The sequence below is a fragment of the Trachypithecus francoisi genome, unplaced genomic scaffold, assembly GCF_009764315.1.
Source record: "Trachypithecus francoisi isolate TF-2019V2 unplaced genomic scaffold, Tfra_2.0 Lachesis_group6, whole genome shotgun sequence".
Lineage (NCBI taxonomy): Eukaryota > Metazoa > Chordata > Mammalia > Primates > Cercopithecidae > Trachypithecus > Trachypithecus francoisi.
This window is the reverse complement of record NW_022681471.1, coordinates 69,621,675-69,640,147: the sequence shown is the minus strand read 5'-3', so window position 1 is coordinate 69,640,147 and position 18,473 is coordinate 69,621,675. Positions and strand designations below refer to the sequence as shown.

The window sequence follows — 18,473 nt, the reverse complement described above, 5'->3', positions numbered from 1 at the left end:
CTGGCTATGCTTATTTCTGGGGGAGTCAGTTCTGGTTGCTTAGAGATGGTAGCCTTAGGGAGCAATTGGTCTCCCCTCTTCAGGACAGATAAAGAAGGTTGAGGATGTGGATGACCTTCAAGCACTTTTTGTCATCTCAGTGAGAATTGGGCAGTTTCTGGGGCTTGGAGTAGAGCTGAGGCTACCCTTCTTTAGACTAGGGGTTCTCAAAGGTTTTTGGTTTTGGTTCTCAACGTTTTGGGGTTGGTACCCCAAAGCTCATGGTTAAGGTTTCAGTAGTTTTTCCAAGCAGAAATTGCATATTGAAACTGGGTGCCCTTTCTCTTGCTGGCTGTGGGGATGTAAAGTATGGGCTGTAGGGCCTCAGATAATGGCACAATTTCTATCAATTGTTATGTAAAATCTTTTCTTCTCCTCCCTGCTGATGCAGAGGGCCAAAATGTTACCTTCTTCAAACCAGTGTCTGTGATTTAGCTTTCATTGACATTGATAATGAACATAAAGGTCCCTGAGCAAGGCTGCCCCTTTTGTACATCCTTGCTGCTCTTCTCCTATGTATGGGAGTTGGGGGGGGAAGACACTGGAAGGAAGGGGGAATGAATGAGAAAATGTCCTGTGGATTCTATATTTAATGTGTTCAGTGACATGCAGAGACGTTTAAGTGGGATTTTTGTAACCACCTTTGCAAAATGATGACAGTAAGAGAAATCTGACATAGTTGAGTCCATCTTGCTTCTACCCTCCAAGCAGTCCTTGGTCACTCCTGGGTATAGGCCAAGCTAACTTTGGGAGGAATTTAGTTTATGGTTTAACCTTAAAGCAAGGATGATAATAGCCTTTCCCAAAACTAAGCAGCCTTTGTAAAACTAATGAAAGGCCACAAGGTTAGGATTATGAGGAGCCTGAATTCTGCTAAGATGTAGGGTATAGTTAGACAATAACCAGCCATTGTTCTGGAGGTCACAAGATTTGTAACTTCTCCAGTTATTCCTGTGGATAACATCACTATTGCAGAACCTAAGATTGGTCTTCTGAGATATTTTTCAGACTTTTACATTCTGACAACCAACTGACTCCACCAGAAATGGACTCGAGACTCATGACCTAACTGATCCTGTGCAACCCCCTCAACCAGAGGCAGTCTCAGCACATGACCATAGTTTTCCACACCTCTATGATTGGATCCCAAATCAGTCAGCAGCATGCATTCTCTAGTCCCCTGTCCACCAAACTATCCTTGGAAAAACTCTAACCTCTGAGCCTTTGAGGAGACTGATTTGAGTAATAACTCTGTCTTCTGCATGGCTGACCTTGTGTTAATAAAGCTTATTTCTCTACTGCAATAGCATGGTCTCAGTGAATTGGTTTTGTCTGTGCACTGGGCAGGAAGAACCCACTGGTTGAGTATACTTTCAAGGAAATACTAAGGAAATGCCTTATTTTAGCTGCCTGGTGAGTCCCATTATTTGGGTTTCTGGGTCTTCCTCTTTTCAAGGCTGGTTTGTAAATCCTGAGCTATTGAGGGGCTGTATGTTTTCTCAAAAGAGCAGATGGGCCCTCTGGTCCCCGGCATGACCCCCTCCTTCACTGACTCTTCATCCACCTGGGGGTTTTTGCTCTTGGCTACTGGGTCAGGTAAGGGGCCTGTGCCCATGGAAAACAGTGGGTCTCCAGTCCTTTGGGGCTCAGGGTTCCACCTCCCTTCTCTCTCCTAGGCCAGACTCCACCTCAGTCAGACTTTAGATGAGGGAGAAGGCACAAGCATGGTGGCATTGGCAACAAATCTCTTTGGAATCAAATTTTAGTCAGGCTCTTCTAAGTCCTCTTCTTGACTGTATCTGGACCTTGCCCTCATCCTTGCCACACCTGCATAGCCCCAGTTTGCAGTAATCCGGCAAAGTCAGTTTAGACAGAATCCCCTCATTCTTAATATCTGATTACTCTAGTCTGCTCTCAGAAAGAGTCCTGTTTGGTCAATCTAACAAGAATCCTCCCTATCCTTGATGTCTCTTATCAATTGCACCCACTGGCTGCACCCGCCACTACGCTTCTCCTTGACCAAGCATTCCCAGCCCCACAGAATTCAGTATTCAGCTCTTCCTCAATATTCAGAATTGGGCCCAGTTCCATACTGAGGTTTTCCTCTCTTGTAATAGTTTCTTTTTACTTTTCCTTCTTTCTTTCTTTCTTTCTTTCTTTCTTTCTTTCTTCTTTCTTTCTTTCTTTCTTTCTTCTTTCTTTCTCTCTCTCTCTTTCTTTCTTTCTTTCCTTTTTTTTTTTTTTTCCAGATAGAGTTTCACTCTGTCACTCAGGCTGGAGTTCACTGGCCCAATCTCAGCTCACTGCAACCTCCACTTCCCAGGTTAAAGCAATGATTGTGCCTCAGCCATCCAAGTAGCTGGGATTGCAAGCATGCGCCACCACATCTGGCTAAGTTTTGTACTTTTAGTAGAGATGGGGTTTTGCCATGTTGGCCGGGCTAGTCTCAACCTCTGGGCCTCAAGTGATCTGCCCACCTTGGCCTCCCAAAGTGCTGGGATTACAGGTGTGAGCTGCCACGCCCCATCATCTCTTGTAATAGTTTTTGAATAAAATATTTTTTGCTGGTATTATCCAAAAAACCACCAGGATGGCTAAATAGTGGAAAGGAGAACTTTATTAGCAATATTGGTCTGCAAGCTGGGAAGAGAAAGTCTCCAGCAAAGAGAGAGCTCAAAGGCACTCTCTCTTCAAAGAAGGGAAGGACAGATTGGGTCTTATGCCTCACAGGACTGGTATTTTACATATTCAGTAGGTTTGAGGGAAAGCTATACATATTTATGAGGGGAGCCAAGCGCATGCACATTGGCTAAACATGTATGTAACATACATCCCATGTTCAATGTGGGGTGAGGTTTTGGCATTAAAATGAGGTAGAATTTGGCTTTTTATGTCAAAATTTAAATTATGGGACACAAGACAGTTTGTGCACATTCTCTATAAACTGGCTAAAACTGGCGTAAGGTCTGCCCCACCCCCATCAGACATTGGATGAGGGAGGAAACACGGGTATGGTGACATCCTGTCCCTTATTTCTCAGAGCTGATAATTGAGGTCCAGGGAACACAGGGCACTTGACCCTCTTCCAGGAACCAGAAAGCTGAAAACTCCTGTATTACTCAGTTGCTAGTAATTTAAAACAGTGCTTATTGCAGGGCTATTATCTGGAATAGAATGCACATTTTTAAAAATTGTTCCATAAGTTATTGGGGTACAGGTGGTATTTGGTTACCTGAGTAATTTCTTTAGTGGTGATTTGTGAGATTTTGGTCCACCCATCACCCAAGCAGTATACACTGCACCATATATATAGTCTTTTATTCCTCACTCCCCCCTTCCCCCGAAGTCCCCAAAGTCCATTGTGTCATTCTTATGCCTTTGTATCCTTATCGCTTAGCTCGCACATATCAGTGAGAACATACGATGTTTAGTTTTCCAGAAGGTACAAGTTTTTATGAATCTCTCAGAGGCAATTATCAACCTCAATGTAATTCTGAGCTTCCCCCTTGCACCCTGTTTACTTTGTTTCACAATTGGACAAAATGAGTTCTAGAGAACAAAGGTCATTTGCACAAAGTTCTACAGAATCAATTGCAGAACTCAAAGTAAGGTTCTCTTAATCATAGGTTTCCTTTATAAATAGAATGACTGGATGTTCCAGTTTATAAATATTGTCCCATTCTAATTATTAAAATTAAAAGTCCTTCTCAAAATTAGCATGGTACATATAATAAAATATGTTTCCCCCCTATTTTATGCCATTAATTTTTCTTCATATATTAGGTTGGTGCAAAAGTAATTGCAGTTTCGCCATTGTGAGTAATGGCAAAACTGCAATTACTTTTGCACCAACCTATATTGTTTCATATAGTCTTTATGATAACCCTACAATGTGACAATTTCTCTCTCTTTTTTTTTTTTTGAGATGGAGTCTTGCTCTGTCGCCCAGGTGGGAGTGCAGTGATGCAATCTCGGCTCACTGCAAGCTCTGCCTCCCGGGTTCAGGCCATTCTCCTGCCTCAGCCTCCCGAGTAGCTGGGCTACAGGCACCCACCACCACGCTCGGCTAATTTTTTTGCTTTTTTTTTTTTTGAGATGGAGTCTCGCTCTGTCGCCCAGGCTGGAGTGCAGTGGCGCGATCTCGGCTCACTGCAAGCTCCGCCTCCCGGGTTCACACAATTCTCCTGCCTCCGCCTCCGAGTAGCTGGGACTACAGGCGCGCACCACCACGCCTGGCTGATTTTTTGTATTTTTAGTAGAGACGGGGTTTCACCGTGTTAACCAGGATGGTCTCGATCTCCTGACCTCGTGATCCGCCCGCCTCGGCCTCCCAAAGTGCTGGGATTACAGGCGTGAGCCACCGCGCCCGGCAATGTTTTTGTATTTTTAGTAGAGACGGAGTTTCACCGTGTTAGCCAGGGTGGTCTCAATCTCCTGGCCTCGTGATCCACCCACCTCGGCCTCCCAAAGTGCTGGGATTACAGGCATGAGCCACCGCGCCTGGCCCAATTTCTCCCATTTTACAGAGTAGGAAATTACATTTGAAACATTTTAGTTACCTGCCTGAAGAAATATAAATGGTAATATAAATGGCAAATGGTGAGCCAGGCTTCTGATTCAGGTTTTGTGGTTCTAGAACTGGGCACTCAGTTGCCATATTATTCTTTAGTGTCCACCAAACTCTCCCTAGAGAGACCTGTAGTATGCCCAGAACAGTTTGGCCTCTACTTGTACCCCAGTGGACATGATATTTACCTGGGATTGGCAGACAGTACAGAGAACGAAGACCCTAAGGTGGGAGGAGGGCAGAAGGCTTACAATCCCCAGGGCTGGTGATGAAAAGACTTTTCAGAGGCAACTGATGACAAAAGCACTAGCCAGTTTCATGGGGAGGTTGTAGAAGGTGTAACTATAACCCTGGAGCAGGTAGGGCATGAAACAAGAACCCAGTGCTGCCACTGCTGTTTCTGATGGGCCCCACCTCTGCTCCAGCAAAAGTTACCACGTGGACACCATTAGTCAGAGCCCAGACCAACCCCTGGCCCACTGCATGGAAAGTGCTTCTGGGGTATTCCATGCCTCAGGCCTAAGGGTACGGCCTCAGCGACTCTCTTCAAAGTGTTCCCCCAAATCCTGTCTACCCTCCACAGGGACGGGAGGGTACAGAAAACATTTTTGAGGTCCTGTGTTCAAGCACTATCTGGGATGTAGGTGTAGGCTTAAGCATTAGGAGATATACCTAATGTAAATGACGAATTAATGGGTGCAGCACACCAACATGGCACATGTGTACATATTAACAAACCTGCACATTGTGCACATGTACCCTGGAACTTAAAGTATAGTAATAATAATAAAGAATATATTAACCTGAGCATAAAAAAAAACCTTGTAGTCCTTCTCAGATATCACCTCTCCCCTCTGCAGACAGACTCTTGTCTCTTTTGATATCTTAAATCTTTGTGTAGTAGAAAAATACAGTGTGTTACTTTAGGTTCTGGTACTAACAGATTTGTGACTTTGGGTGATATCATTTAATCTTCCTGGGCCTCAGTTTCTCCACATGTAAAATGAGGAGGTTAGTCTAGACATGCACTGTGTTGTTATTGCAAACTCTTGCATATGTGATTCAGTCTTACCTCTGCTACCATTCAGTAGGTCCCCAGACCCAGGCTCCTTCCTACCCTCCCTAAAAAATTCAGACACCAGCCTCGTCAGTGGCAGCTTCCAGTCCTGCCTCCATACCCTTGTGGATATAATAACCACAGTCATAGTTTTTAACATTCCACTAGGACTTGCGTGGGTTCTCCAGTACCTAAAGGTCCAAGTGCATTTCTTGACCTTGTCATTCAAAGATCTCTACACTCAGGAGTTGGTGGAAGGCTCACAACACGTTTATTTTGTGAGGTTCTCTGGATATTTGTAAATGAAGAAATGCCAAAATACAGTCTCAAAAATTGTGGTACTTTTGAAATACTTACTTTTAACAACCAAACATTGTAACACATATCATGCAAATACAATGCAATAGATGGCATTCACAAGATAATTACAGAATAAGTCTATACTAGAGATCTTTTGTGAATGAGAACTCCAGCCAGATGGTCCCTCTAACCTCCTTCTACTGCTCTTCTCGTTCTCCACAATGGACCCTGACAATTGACAATAATAATTGATCCAATCCATTGCCTCTGAAACTTGGCAGTGCCCTCATATTACCCACATGGTGCAGATGCAGCTAGTCAAGCATGGTCCACGGGCTGGCATTTGGGATCACCAAACAGGCTTCCTTTACATGTGTGTTAGCCTTCTGCTTGGACTGGCCAGATCTTTGGATTACATTACTCTGTAGTCACTACAACCCCTGGCACTAGCCCCAAATCCTGGCAGGTTCTTAGTGTTGATTTCAGAGCTGAGGACCTGGGTGGAAATGTGTTTGCAACCTTCCTGTACTCCTAATCTCTCCTCACCCTTTTTAGAGCCATGTAGTTACCAAAGTAAATGGGCTTAGAGTGTCTGAGTGCTGGAAGAAAGAGCTTTTCAACACAGTGTTTGTCAGAAAATGGAAAAAGGTTTGGAAGAAGCTTCCCTGAGCAAGAGTGTTTCATCTATTCACTGGACAGACAGTTATGTAGCACTTAACTCTGGGCCCTACCCAAGGCCAGGGAAATAATTAATAAATGAAGCTCAGCTGGAGGTCACTCTTCTGGTGAGCCACAGAGATAAGGGCTCCTGTTATCTCAGTCCCCAAAGAAGAACAGAGTGTTGCATTTCTTCCCTCTAGAGCTCCCCAGCTGATCCCTGAAGTGCCTTCACCTACATCCTCCTTTTAAATATGTTTCACCAATTCTTTCAATCATCAGACTAATGTGTGCTCACCACCTGGCTGGATGTGGCAGCATAAGTCATCACAGTCCTGAGCTGCCTGCTACCTACTGCACACTGTCCCCATGCCATACCAACACCATTCCAACTATCCCATTTCTCCAAACTAGATGTAGACACATCACCATGTTCTGGGAACTCTGAAGAGGTATGATGATGGGGCAGAAGCAGATGAATATTTCTGGCAACACAGAATCCAATTCATGGTGCCATTCTCTCCACTCAGCACTGGGTATAGCAGTTGGATAGCTTAGCCTTAGAATCTGGCCTCTTAATCCTATTTGCTATTCTTCCACTGTACTGTGCACCTTGTCAGGAAGTAGAGGCTCTTGAATAGAGCCATCTCTGCCCCTGTGTCACTCACCATATCTCTCTTCCTATCTACCCTTGACCTAGCTTTGACCCTTATTTGACTTTGCACCATCATTCCCTCATTTGAGCTTTTGTTAGTTCCCCACAATAACAGGAATGTATGAAAGCTTGTAATGTATTTGGAGAGTTTGGCTCTTGGAGTACCCCATCTCTCTCTTTCAACTAAGAGGAGGATAGCTCAGAGAGCTTGGCTTTCAGCAGCCAAGGAGTGAGGAATCTGGTCTCACACCTGAATTATTTTGTGAGCAGTCTCCTGTACTACAAAGACATTAGCCTGAGTGTCTGGGTAAGGAGCCAAGGCACTAATTGAGTATTTGAGTAAAAAGACTTTGAGGATGAGGAAGTTCGAGGGCCAACAGATCCAGGATAGTGCTGGAAAAGCAGAGTTCTGGCCTTGTGCTGCCCAGGTCCAACAGAAATCTAGTTAGATATGGGTGCTTTGAGGAGGAAAGTAGGGGTGCCTGCTGAATACAGACATATGTTCACTTAGATACAGGCCTTTTGGGGCCAAGTCTCACTCCATGATACCATCGGAGAGGGGTAAGCCTTGTTACCGCTGAGAGGGGAAGGTTACGGTTGAAAATAACTCTGGGAACCACTGAGGAAAAGTGTGAATGGTATAATAATTATACCATTGAATTATATGAATTATAATAGTTCATCCTCAAAATCCAAGGATCTGTTGAACACAAAATTTATTAGTCAGGAATCAGATACTTGTTCAGCACTTATGCACTATGGGTTAAAAATAATGCTTTCTGCCTGATGGAATGTTATAGGGTTCCACCTCTGATTTTTCCAAGTCTGTTTAGAAAGATAAGTCTGTACATTGCCTGTTGAAATCCACCCAATTCTCCCACATATCTAGCTGCTTCACTGAAATCTCTTTGTCTTCCCCATATAAGAGCAGGGGTAATTATGGGGAACAAAAGAAACTCCTAGCTTTGAGTCCAAGAATTGTTAGAATTCTAGAAAACCTCTACTTACTCCTTGCATTTTCCAAAATGGGAACTGAGTATAAGAAAGGCAAAGGATAACCAATAACACCCAATAACACCCATCTATTATCAATATGGTTATAATTGTCATCATAATTGTTATCATGACTATTAGTTATTCTTTTTTAATATGGTCATTGCTTGATTATTTTTCTCTTACTAAAATTTTTTGATAACCTATCCCACTAACAGTCCCTTAAGTCACTTCTCTTATATAATGCTATTCTTCTTCAGTCACAATCTAGTTATTAGATTACCTTTCTCTCCCTTTATAGAAAATTTTCTCTCACTTGGAGTTTCTGACTTCTCTGAAAATCTTTAAACAGAAAATTTCATTCTGGCCTTGAACTATGAGGTTCATAAATTTTATTACCCTACTTTAAAAAATAATGTGTTCCCTACTCTACTGTGAGATCCTTGAAGTCAAATACCATATGTCACTCATTTAACATCTTGAATGCCTATGAGATAGACATGTATCTGGGCCAGAGAGAATGTTAAATAACTGTTGAATAAATTAATATAACGTATGAATTACTTCATTTTTAAATATATACATTTAGTATTAAAAACTATATTAAGGCACTTTTCTCTATAATTCCAATGAAGTACAGCTAAAAATGCTGGACTTTATATCTAAAACAAATGTAACAAGATTGAAAAGTGGAGAGAAGAAGGCAGATGGGCTAGGAAACTTGGGATCTAAGAAAAAAACGTAACAGAAAACCTGAGTTTTCTTTTTACTTCACATATCTTAGACCTGGAGCTAAAGAAGCCAGCAACCAAGAAATGCCAATGGAAACAGACAAAAAAAAAAAAAAAAAAAAGTTTGATTTGTCTAGCCAAAAGACAGGAAAAGGGGCAGCCTAGCAAAACAAAAAACCTTTAAACAATAACCCCTCTACTCAGCCAAACACCATGGGAAAAAATGCACCCCACTTGACCTTTGCCAACAAAGGCCTACTGGGGAGCCAAGACTTCTATGCTCACCCAGCTGTAACAAGGTGCTCCAACCTTCCCCCCTCCCATGCTGAGGTGGTGTCAGAGAAAACTTAGTAGGGAGCCAGGAATTTCTTCCCCTCTCAGCAGTAACAAGGCCTACCCCTCCCCCCATGGTGTCAGTAGAGACCACATAGGGAGCCTGGACTTTCACCCTTGCAGAGTATAACCTCCAACCACCTCTCCCACTCCTGGCAAGGTGCCAAGGTGGTGTCAGTGAAAGCCAAGTAGGAAACTGGGACTTTCACCATCACTCACTGAGGTAAGACCACATGGGAAACAGTAACAAGGAACCCCTACTCCTCCCAACCAAGAAGATATCAAAAGAAGCCTAGTAGGGATCTTGAATACCCACCCCTGCTCAGCAATAACAAGGTACCCTTCCTTCTCAGAGTGTCAATAGAAGCTAAGCATGGAACCTGGACTTCCAACCCATCTGGTAGTAATGAAGTGGTCCCTCAATGGCACAGTATCAGAAGAGGCCTGCTAAAACACAAGATTTAAATAAGATCCAGAGTCTCATATCTAAAATTCCCAGAATACAATAGAAAATCACGAATCACACCAAGGACCAGGGAAATCTTGACTTCAACAAGAAAAGACTATCAACTGACACTAACATGAAGATGGCACAGAAATTGAATTATTTGGCAAGGATTTTAAAGCAGCCATCAAAAAATGTTTTTAACAAATCATTACAAGCATACTTGGAACAAATGAAAAAAATATTAAGTCTCAGCAGATAAATAGAAGTTATAAAGACGAAATAAATGGAAAATTTTGGAGCTGAAAAATATAAAACCAAAAATAAAATAAGCCCACTGGATGGGCCCCACAGCAGACGAGAGAAGACAGAAGGAGGAATCAGTGAACTTGAAGGCAGAACAATAAATAATTATCCAATCTGAACCACAGAGAGAAAATAGATTGAAACAAATGGAAAGAGCCTCAGATGTCTGTGAGGTTATAACAAAATATTTAGCATTTCTGTCGTCAGAGGAGTCCCAGAAGAGGAAGAAGGCAGGACTGAAAAGGTACTTGAAGAAATAATTGCTGAAAACTCCCCAAATCTGGTAAAAACATAAGACTGTAGATTTAAGAAACTGAGCAAATCCCAAAGAGAATAAACTCAAAGAACCCTATGACACATCATAGTCAAACTTTCAAAAACTAAACACACACACATGCACGTGCATGCACACACACACACACATCTTGAAAACAGTAAGAGAAATGACACCTTAACTCTAGGGGAGAAACAATTAAAATGATAGAAGATTTCTCATCAGAAACCATGGAAGGCAAAGTGCTGAAATAAAAACTCTCTTAGCTCAGAATTGTATATGCAGTGAAAATGTCCTTCAGGAATGAATGAGGAAATCAATACATTCTCAAATGAAGGAAAACTAAGAGAATTTGTCACAACAGACCTACCCTAAAAGAATAGTAAAGGAAATTATTTAACCAGAAAAGAAACAATAGAAGAAGGAATCTTGGAACATCAGAAAGAAAGAACAGTGGAAAAAGTAAAATTATAGGTAAATATAACAGATATTATAATTGATTTATTATAATAAAATAGATTTCTTCTCCTTTTGCATTGTTTTCTTTTTCTTTCTGTCACCCAGGCTGGAGTGCAGTGGCACAATCATGGCCCACTGCAGCAGCCTCAACTTCCTGGGCTCAGGTGATCCTCCCACCTCAGCCTCCTGAGTAGCTGGGACTACAGGTGTGCACCACATGCCCAGCTAATTTTTTGTAGAGATGGAGTTTTGCCATGTTACCCACACTGGTCTCAAACTCCTAGACTCAAGTGATCTGCCCACCTTGGCCTCCCAAAGTGCTGAGATTACAGGCATGAGCCATTGTGCCTGGCCCCTTTTGTGTTTTCTAAATTAGGTTTAACAGTTGAAGAAAAATTATAATAATGCCTAATGTGGTTATTAATAGATGTAGAGGAAATATTTAAGACAATTTTATTATAAATGGGGGAGGGTGAGGAGACATAAGGGAGGTTAGGTTTCTACACTCCTCTCAAAGTAGTAAAATGTCGACACCAATAACGTTGTATACATATGATGTGATATCATTATATACATATAATGTGATTTATTTGAGTACATTTTTCAGTGGCCACTAAAAAAGGTATACACTTAAAAGCACAATAAAGAAAGTGGAATTCTAAAAACTTTTAAAGTAACCCACAGGCAGGCAGGATAAAAGAAAACAGAGAAAGTAAAAACAGAAAACAAACAGGAAACAAAAATAAAATTGCCCTAATGTATCAATGAGTACATCAAATGTAAATGATCTATATGTATCAGTTCAAAGACAGAGATTGGCAGAGTGGATAGAAAAAAAAATCATGACCCAGCTATATGTTGTCTATAAGAAACTCACTTCAAATATGTATTTCCAGGGAATTATGCTGGGTAAAAAAAAGAAAGTCAATTTCAAAAGGCTACACATTGTATGATTCCATTTATATAACTTTCTTCAAATTCATGATTGCTAGGAGTTATGGGTGGTGGGGAAGTGGGCTGAGTGTGACTGTAACACAAAGGAGATCTTTGTGGTGATGGAATAGTTCTGTATCTTGATTACAATGGTGGTTTCAGGAATCTACCCATGATTAAATGATACAGAACTATATGCACATATTGTGCCACTCCCAATTTTCTGGTTTTGATATCATACTATAGTTACAATAAGGGGAAACTCGGTGAAGAGTTCAAGGCACCTCTCTGGACTATCTTGGCTATTTCCTGTGAATCTATAATTATTTCACAACTTAAAATGTTTTTTTAAACCAAATAGATTAATTTTTAAAAGCTATATCAAACATAATTTAAACTTTCTTTGTACAAAAAATTCCTTATAAGAATAATCATCAGTTTTCATTATATCATAGACATTCAGAAGGGCCAAGTAATGGTGAGTTCTAGTTATAAAATGTCAGTAAAATGATTTGCTAATTTAATTATTTTTTTCTCTCTGACAATACAACTGAGCTACTTTTTTACTCTGGCCAGAATAAAGATACATATATCATAAATGAGATCTTGCACTGGCACTTTCTGCTTTCCTACCTTCTCCCTGCCTTTAAAAATAACATCAGATTTATTGAGCTATAATTACATATGGTAATATTCACCCTTTGTACATGCTCAGTTCTGTGAATTTTGACAAAAGAATACCATCACCATAATCAAGATATATAACATATAAAGCTTAGAAAAGAGAGACTCAAGATGAAACTTGATAACATTTTCATTACCCCCAAAAAGTTTCTTCATGCCCCTCTGTAGTTAATTGTCTCCCTCATCCCTCCTCCTGGCACCTACTGATTTGTTTTTCTGTCCCCATAGTTTTGTCTTTTCCAGAATTTCCTGTAAGTGGAAGGAATAATTTGAGTCTAGCTTTGTTTACTTAGCATAACGCCTTTGAGATTGTTCAAGTTTTAGTAGTTCATTCCTGTCTATTGCTGTGTTGTATTCCATTGTATTAATGTGTATTCATTTGTTTATCCATTCACCAGTTGAAGTACATTTGGGTTGTTTCCAGATTTGGGCAATTATGAAAACAAGCTAGTGTAACCATCTAGGTACAGGTTTTTGTGTGAACGTAAGTTTTCATTCATCTTGAGCTAATATCTGGCAGTGGGTTTTCAGGATCATGGTAAATGTATGCCTAACTTCACAGGAAGCTGCCAAACTGTTTTCCAAAGTGAGTACTGTTTTGCATTGCCACCAGCAGTGTATTACATTTCCAGTTCCTCCATATCCTCCCCAGTATTAGGTATTATCATTTTTTAAAAGCCTTTCTTTGCTGGGTACCATGGCTTACGCCTATAATCCCAGCACTTTTTGAGACTGAGGCAGGTGGATCACTTGAGGCCAGGAGTTTGAGACCAGCCTGGCCATCATGGTGAAACCCCGTCTCTACTAAAAATACAAAAAATTAGTTAGGCATGGTGGCATGAGCCTGTAATTCCAGCTACCCGGGAGGCTGAGGCACGAGAATTGCTTGAACCTGGGAGGCAGAGGTGGCAGTGAACCAAGATTGCGCCTCTGCACTTCAGCCTGGGAGACAGAGTTTTACTCTGTCTCAAAAAAAAAAAAAAAGAAAAGAAAAGAAAAAACCCTTTCTTGGTAAGGGCTGTCTCATTGTGGTTTTAATATGTGTTTCTCAACTGATTAGTGATGTTGAGCATCTTTTTATATGCTTAATTACTATTCACATCATAAATGTATGTGCAAATGTGTAATTGTATAATCTCTGTTCTTTTGCCCATATTTTAAGTTAGATTGTTTGCTTTATTATTGAGTTGTGAGACTCAACTCACTCTTGTATGGTGAATACCAGCCTATTGTCAGATTCTGTGTGCTGCAAAATTTTTCCATCTGTGGCTTGCCTTTTCATTTTCATAACTATTTTTGAAAAGCAGAAGTTTTCAATTTTGATCAAGTCTAATATATCAAATATTTTCTTTTATTGATCATACTTTTTGTGAATATCTGCAAAATCTTTGCCTAACCAAAGGCCAGGAAGATTTTTCTCCTATATGTTCTTCTAGAAGTTTTATAGTTTTAAGTTTTACATTAAGTCTACGATCCATTTTGCATTGATTTTTAAACTTAATGTGATTATTGATATTTACAAAGTTCTCTTATAATTATATTTGATTTTTTTTTTTCTTGAGACAGAGCCTCACTCTGTCACCCAGGCTGGAGCGCAGTGGCACGATCTCAGCTCACTGCAAGCTCCGCTTCCTGGGTTCAGGCAATTCTCCTGCCTCAGCCTCCTGAGTAGCTGGAACTACAGGCACCCGCCACCACACCCAGCTAATTTTTCGTATTTTGAGTAGAGATGGGGTTTCACTGTGTTAGCCAGGATGGTCTTGATCTCCTGACCTCATGATCCGCCCACCCTGGCCTCCCAAAGTGCTGGGATTACAGACGTGAGCCACCGCACCCGGCCCTGATCTTCAGCAGATCACAAGGTCAGAATATTGAGACCATCCTGGTCAACACGGTGAAACCCCGTCTCTACTAAAAATACAAAAAAAAAATTAGCCAGGCGTGGTGGCGGGCACCTGTAGCCCCAGCTACTCAAGAAGCTGAGGCAGGAGAACGGCATGAACCCGGGAGGCGGAGCTTGCAGTGAGCAGAGATTGGGCCACTGCACTCCAGCCTGGGCAACAAAGCGAGACAACGTCTCAAAAAAAGAAAAAAAGAAAAAGAAATGTTTGAGGCAGGTGCAAGCAGAAATTTTAATCTCCATTTCAGATGAGAAAACTGAGGATTAGAGAAATGCTGTGTGACTTCTCAAGATCTCACAGCTGATAGGAGATGAAATGGCAAGGTAAGAGGTGAACCTGTGATAAAAAGTTAAGATCTCCTGCTGTCGCAGGCTAGTACTTTTGAAGCCAGGCAGAGAGGGCTCAGGGTAGGGCTCCAACAAAGTAAAGATTCCCAATGGGAAGCTGAGAAACCTATTTGGCACTGAGGTAAGAGACACAGCCAGTTGACTAGCCCCAGACTGACTTCCTTTGGCCCACTGGGGCTCCACAATTGGAGACAGCCAGAAGTTGGCCCAGTGCCTAGCTCATGTGTCACTCAATGAATGCTCTTTGAGGATGATGATGAAGAGTTGGAAGTGTTCAAAGGAGAGTTCTGAAATTAATTTCAGAGTTAGAAATTAAAGCTAAGAGGAAAAGTTAACGGAACTAAGATTATTTGGTGGAGAAAAGAGAGGCTCAAGATGACACTTGATAACAGCCTTCAGACAAAAAAAAAAAAAAAAAAAAAAGCTTGAACTTTCCTTCTGAGGGCTGAGCAAAGGGAAATGGACTGGAAGAATCTAAGTAAAAGGGCAAGTTCCTTTCTCCTTAGTGAGGATTGTTATAGACACTTAAGAGCCTTTAGAAACAGGATAACATCTTCTTGAGTTTGAAGTCAGGAATTTGCCAAATATGGGCTCTGATGACGGATTTCAGCATGAGGGTTACATGACTCTCTTGCACAGTGGCCTTAGAAATCTTTAGGTGGCCCATGAACCTGCCGTGTATCCTAGTACAATTCTAGGAAGCTTTTGTCTGTGGCCTTCTCTACTCCTTAGTCTTATCATCTTCACAGGGTTGTTCTAATGTGGGACACAAGCCTGACCTTAGCTCCTGAAAGCTTAACCCCAGTGTTTTTTGCCCCTGAAGCCAAGTGGCTTAGAACCTAAGGCTATAGATCTGGCTTAGCATCCCCAGAAAGGCCTGAAATATCGACTAGTCCAAATCTTACCCCAGTGATAGAATCCCCTGTTTCGTATCTAGTCTCTTCTTGCAAAACTCTCTGATCACTGGGGACTAGCAAGCTGGCAATGCAGACCAATGCAATGCCCCCGTGAAAGGCCAGAGAAGAGCTGAGATACCAGCAGTACCACTAGGCACTACACTAAGCTAAAGTGTCTTTGTGCTTGTTTTCTCTGCAGCATGGGTAGGAGCCCTCGCGATGGGTATGATCTTCTTCTGTTCTCCCATTGTGAGTATATTCACTGACCGTTTGGGCTGCCGAATCACAGCAACCGCGGGAGCTGCCGTTGCTTTCATTGGCCTCCATACCAGCTCCTTCACCAGGTAAGGCTAGGAGTTGGTGGTTATTTCCCCAAGGCTGAGGGTTGGTTTTTTCTGGGCTTTAGCTAGGGTTACTTTTCTCACTGCAGAATCCCATGGCCATGGCCATGTAGGGCCCTGAAAGATCCTGCACCCTGGATTCAGAATCTAGTGAACTCATTTAGGTAGGTTCCCCAGGACACATTGGTAGGAAGTATCCCCAGAGAGGACCCAAGAGTTCCAAAGTGGTAGGAGTACTCTAAGCCTGATAGTTCATAGAGCTGGGCCCAAGTCCAGTTTTGGCCACTGAATGGCAATAGGACAATTGATGAGTACCATTGCTCTCTCTGTGCCTCAATTTCTACATCTGTAACATGAGGGGATTTGACCATATGGTCTTTTTACGTCTCTTTCAACTCTGCTATTCGATTCCCCTTCAGTGTGCCACACATCTCACGACCTCACTTTCCATCCCAAGACTGAGCTTCTCAAGTGAACCCATGTGAACACCTAGCACAGGATTCCCAAAGGAATCTTATTCTGAAAAAGAGTTCAACTGAGCCCAAGGATGTTTAGCATTTCTGACTCTTTTCCAGATAGCTCAGGCTGCTGACATATGGATGATTTGGGACAGAAAATGATTCACATCATGGGCATCAGAAGGATGATTAGCAATATCCCTCACTGAGATACAAACCCAGAACCCAGCTACCCAGCTAGGCCTGGGCTAAACGGAAACCCTAGTCCCACTGGTTCCACTGGCAGAACTTGGCAGTGTCAGGCAAGAAGCAGGCTCTAGGTTCATTTTCTGCTTTCTTTTCTGCCAGCCTGAAGAAGAATGTGTGTAGGGTAAGGGAAAATAAATACCCTATACCACAGCCTGAGGAATATGGAATTCCTAAAGAACTCTGTTGACTTTCTGCCAAAGATACTCTGGAAGTTATGGCACCTCCTGCTTCCAATCTGCTTGGGCCAACGTAGGGGAATGCCAGCCTGGAAACATGGAAATGAGAAATGGCCATGGTGACATGTCTAGGATGAGGTCAGAGCTAACTTGTCAGAGACTTGCTTTCTGAGCTGAGTTACCCAGAAAAGCACCATGGCTCTCTAGGCCTAAGGTTCCACTCACAGTAGAGAATGATAATTGTGTTTTGCCTTAACTGGGCCCTGTGAGGTAAGCCAACTTTCTTTATGACTTGAGCATTTCCAGCTGCCCAGCCTACCCTCCAGCAGAGTTTGGATTTGGTCTGCAGTCATTTCTTGGCTTCGTCCCACCCAACTGGGACAGAAAAGGGAAAATCCATGTCCTGCCTGGAAACTACTCAGCACTCCCAGGGCAGCAGCTCCAGACCTTTTCAGAACCCCTCTGGTGGTCAGCCTCATTCACCCCCAGCAAGCTGTGGGGAGGAACTAGGCTTCAGAAGCAGCTCTAGTCTCAGCACTACACAGCAAAGGTCTGTTTTTTAAGACCAAGCAGAGCAGAGTGTAAACGAATTAGCAACGTATGGATCCCATTTCCCTTCCAATCCACATGGGCTCAATTACAGGAGGGGAAGGAGCTCAGATGTGGTGTTTTCTTCTGGCACGCTTCTGTAGGCACATTGGAGTAGGCGTTCTGTTCTCCAGCCCCTAACCTTCTTCTCTACCCGCTTTGTTCTTTCTGTAAGAGGATCTTCAGAGCCAAGAAACTTTCTGGATGGCTTCATATCCAGTGGAAAAATGGTTCTGCTCATGGTTAGAGCTCCAAATCATCCTTCCTGTTGTCTCACTCAGGGCCCTGAGTTCCTCTGAATGACATGGAATGGGGCAGGATGCAGACAGGGCTGGTGGGGCTTTGGAAAACCCAAACAATGGGTCTCCAGTCCTGGGGCCCAGCTAGAAGTAGATCCACCACACAGCACCCTAAACTAAATCCTATGTTTTGCCCCCACTGGCCCCTTCCCTGAAGGTCTAACACAAGGCCCCTTGGATAAGGCCCCCAAGCCAGGCCAATCCCATAGGGTACTTACAATCTAATGGGCACAGGCCCAAAGGAACCTGACAGAAGAGGAGCATTTGGCTTAGCTATGTGTTCCAAGCAAAGACAACCCTTTCAAAACCAAATCCTTGCTCATGTCCAGTGAATACCAGCAGATGGAAAGCAATAATGATAGCTATCTTAGAATCATGAGTGCTAGCACCACATCTTCTCTGTAGCTTAGGCCCAGTCCTTTAGTATGAGGACTGGGTCTATCTCCAGAGAAGAACTGCCTGACCAAGAAGAGTATTAGGTAATTTAGTGGCCAGATAAGAACTATTGCAAAATATATTGAGGCATCAAAAAGAAAACAAAATTCTTTACTAAGTTGTGCCAATATTATCTGGGGGCATATGGCTGGCCAAGCTGACCTTCCTATTGCCTTTCCCTTTCTGACCCTTTACTTTATGTTTCAGAGGCTTATGGCCACAGCAGGGCCTATGAATTTTAAGCCAGGACCTGTCTTACTTGGCCAGGCCCACAAATTCTTTGAGGCTCCACTTGCTGTCAAGGAGCCAGGCTACTCTAGGGAACAAATCTATACCATATCCAGAAACAA

At 42.4% G+C, this 18,473-nt stretch overlaps 1 protein-coding gene across 1 annotated transcript in view; it reads left to right on the top strand.

The window, feature by feature from the left end:
• Positions 1–18,473, top strand: part of SLC16A2 (solute carrier family 16 member 2) — a 99,873-nt gene that overhangs the window by 70,906 nt on the left and 10,494 nt on the right. The window contains exon 2 of the mRNA XM_033201440.1: positions 15,777–15,921. Coding sequence (XP_033057331.1) covers positions 15,777–15,921 — 145 coding nt within the window. The remainder of the gene's footprint in view (positions 1–15,776; positions 15,922–18,473) is intronic.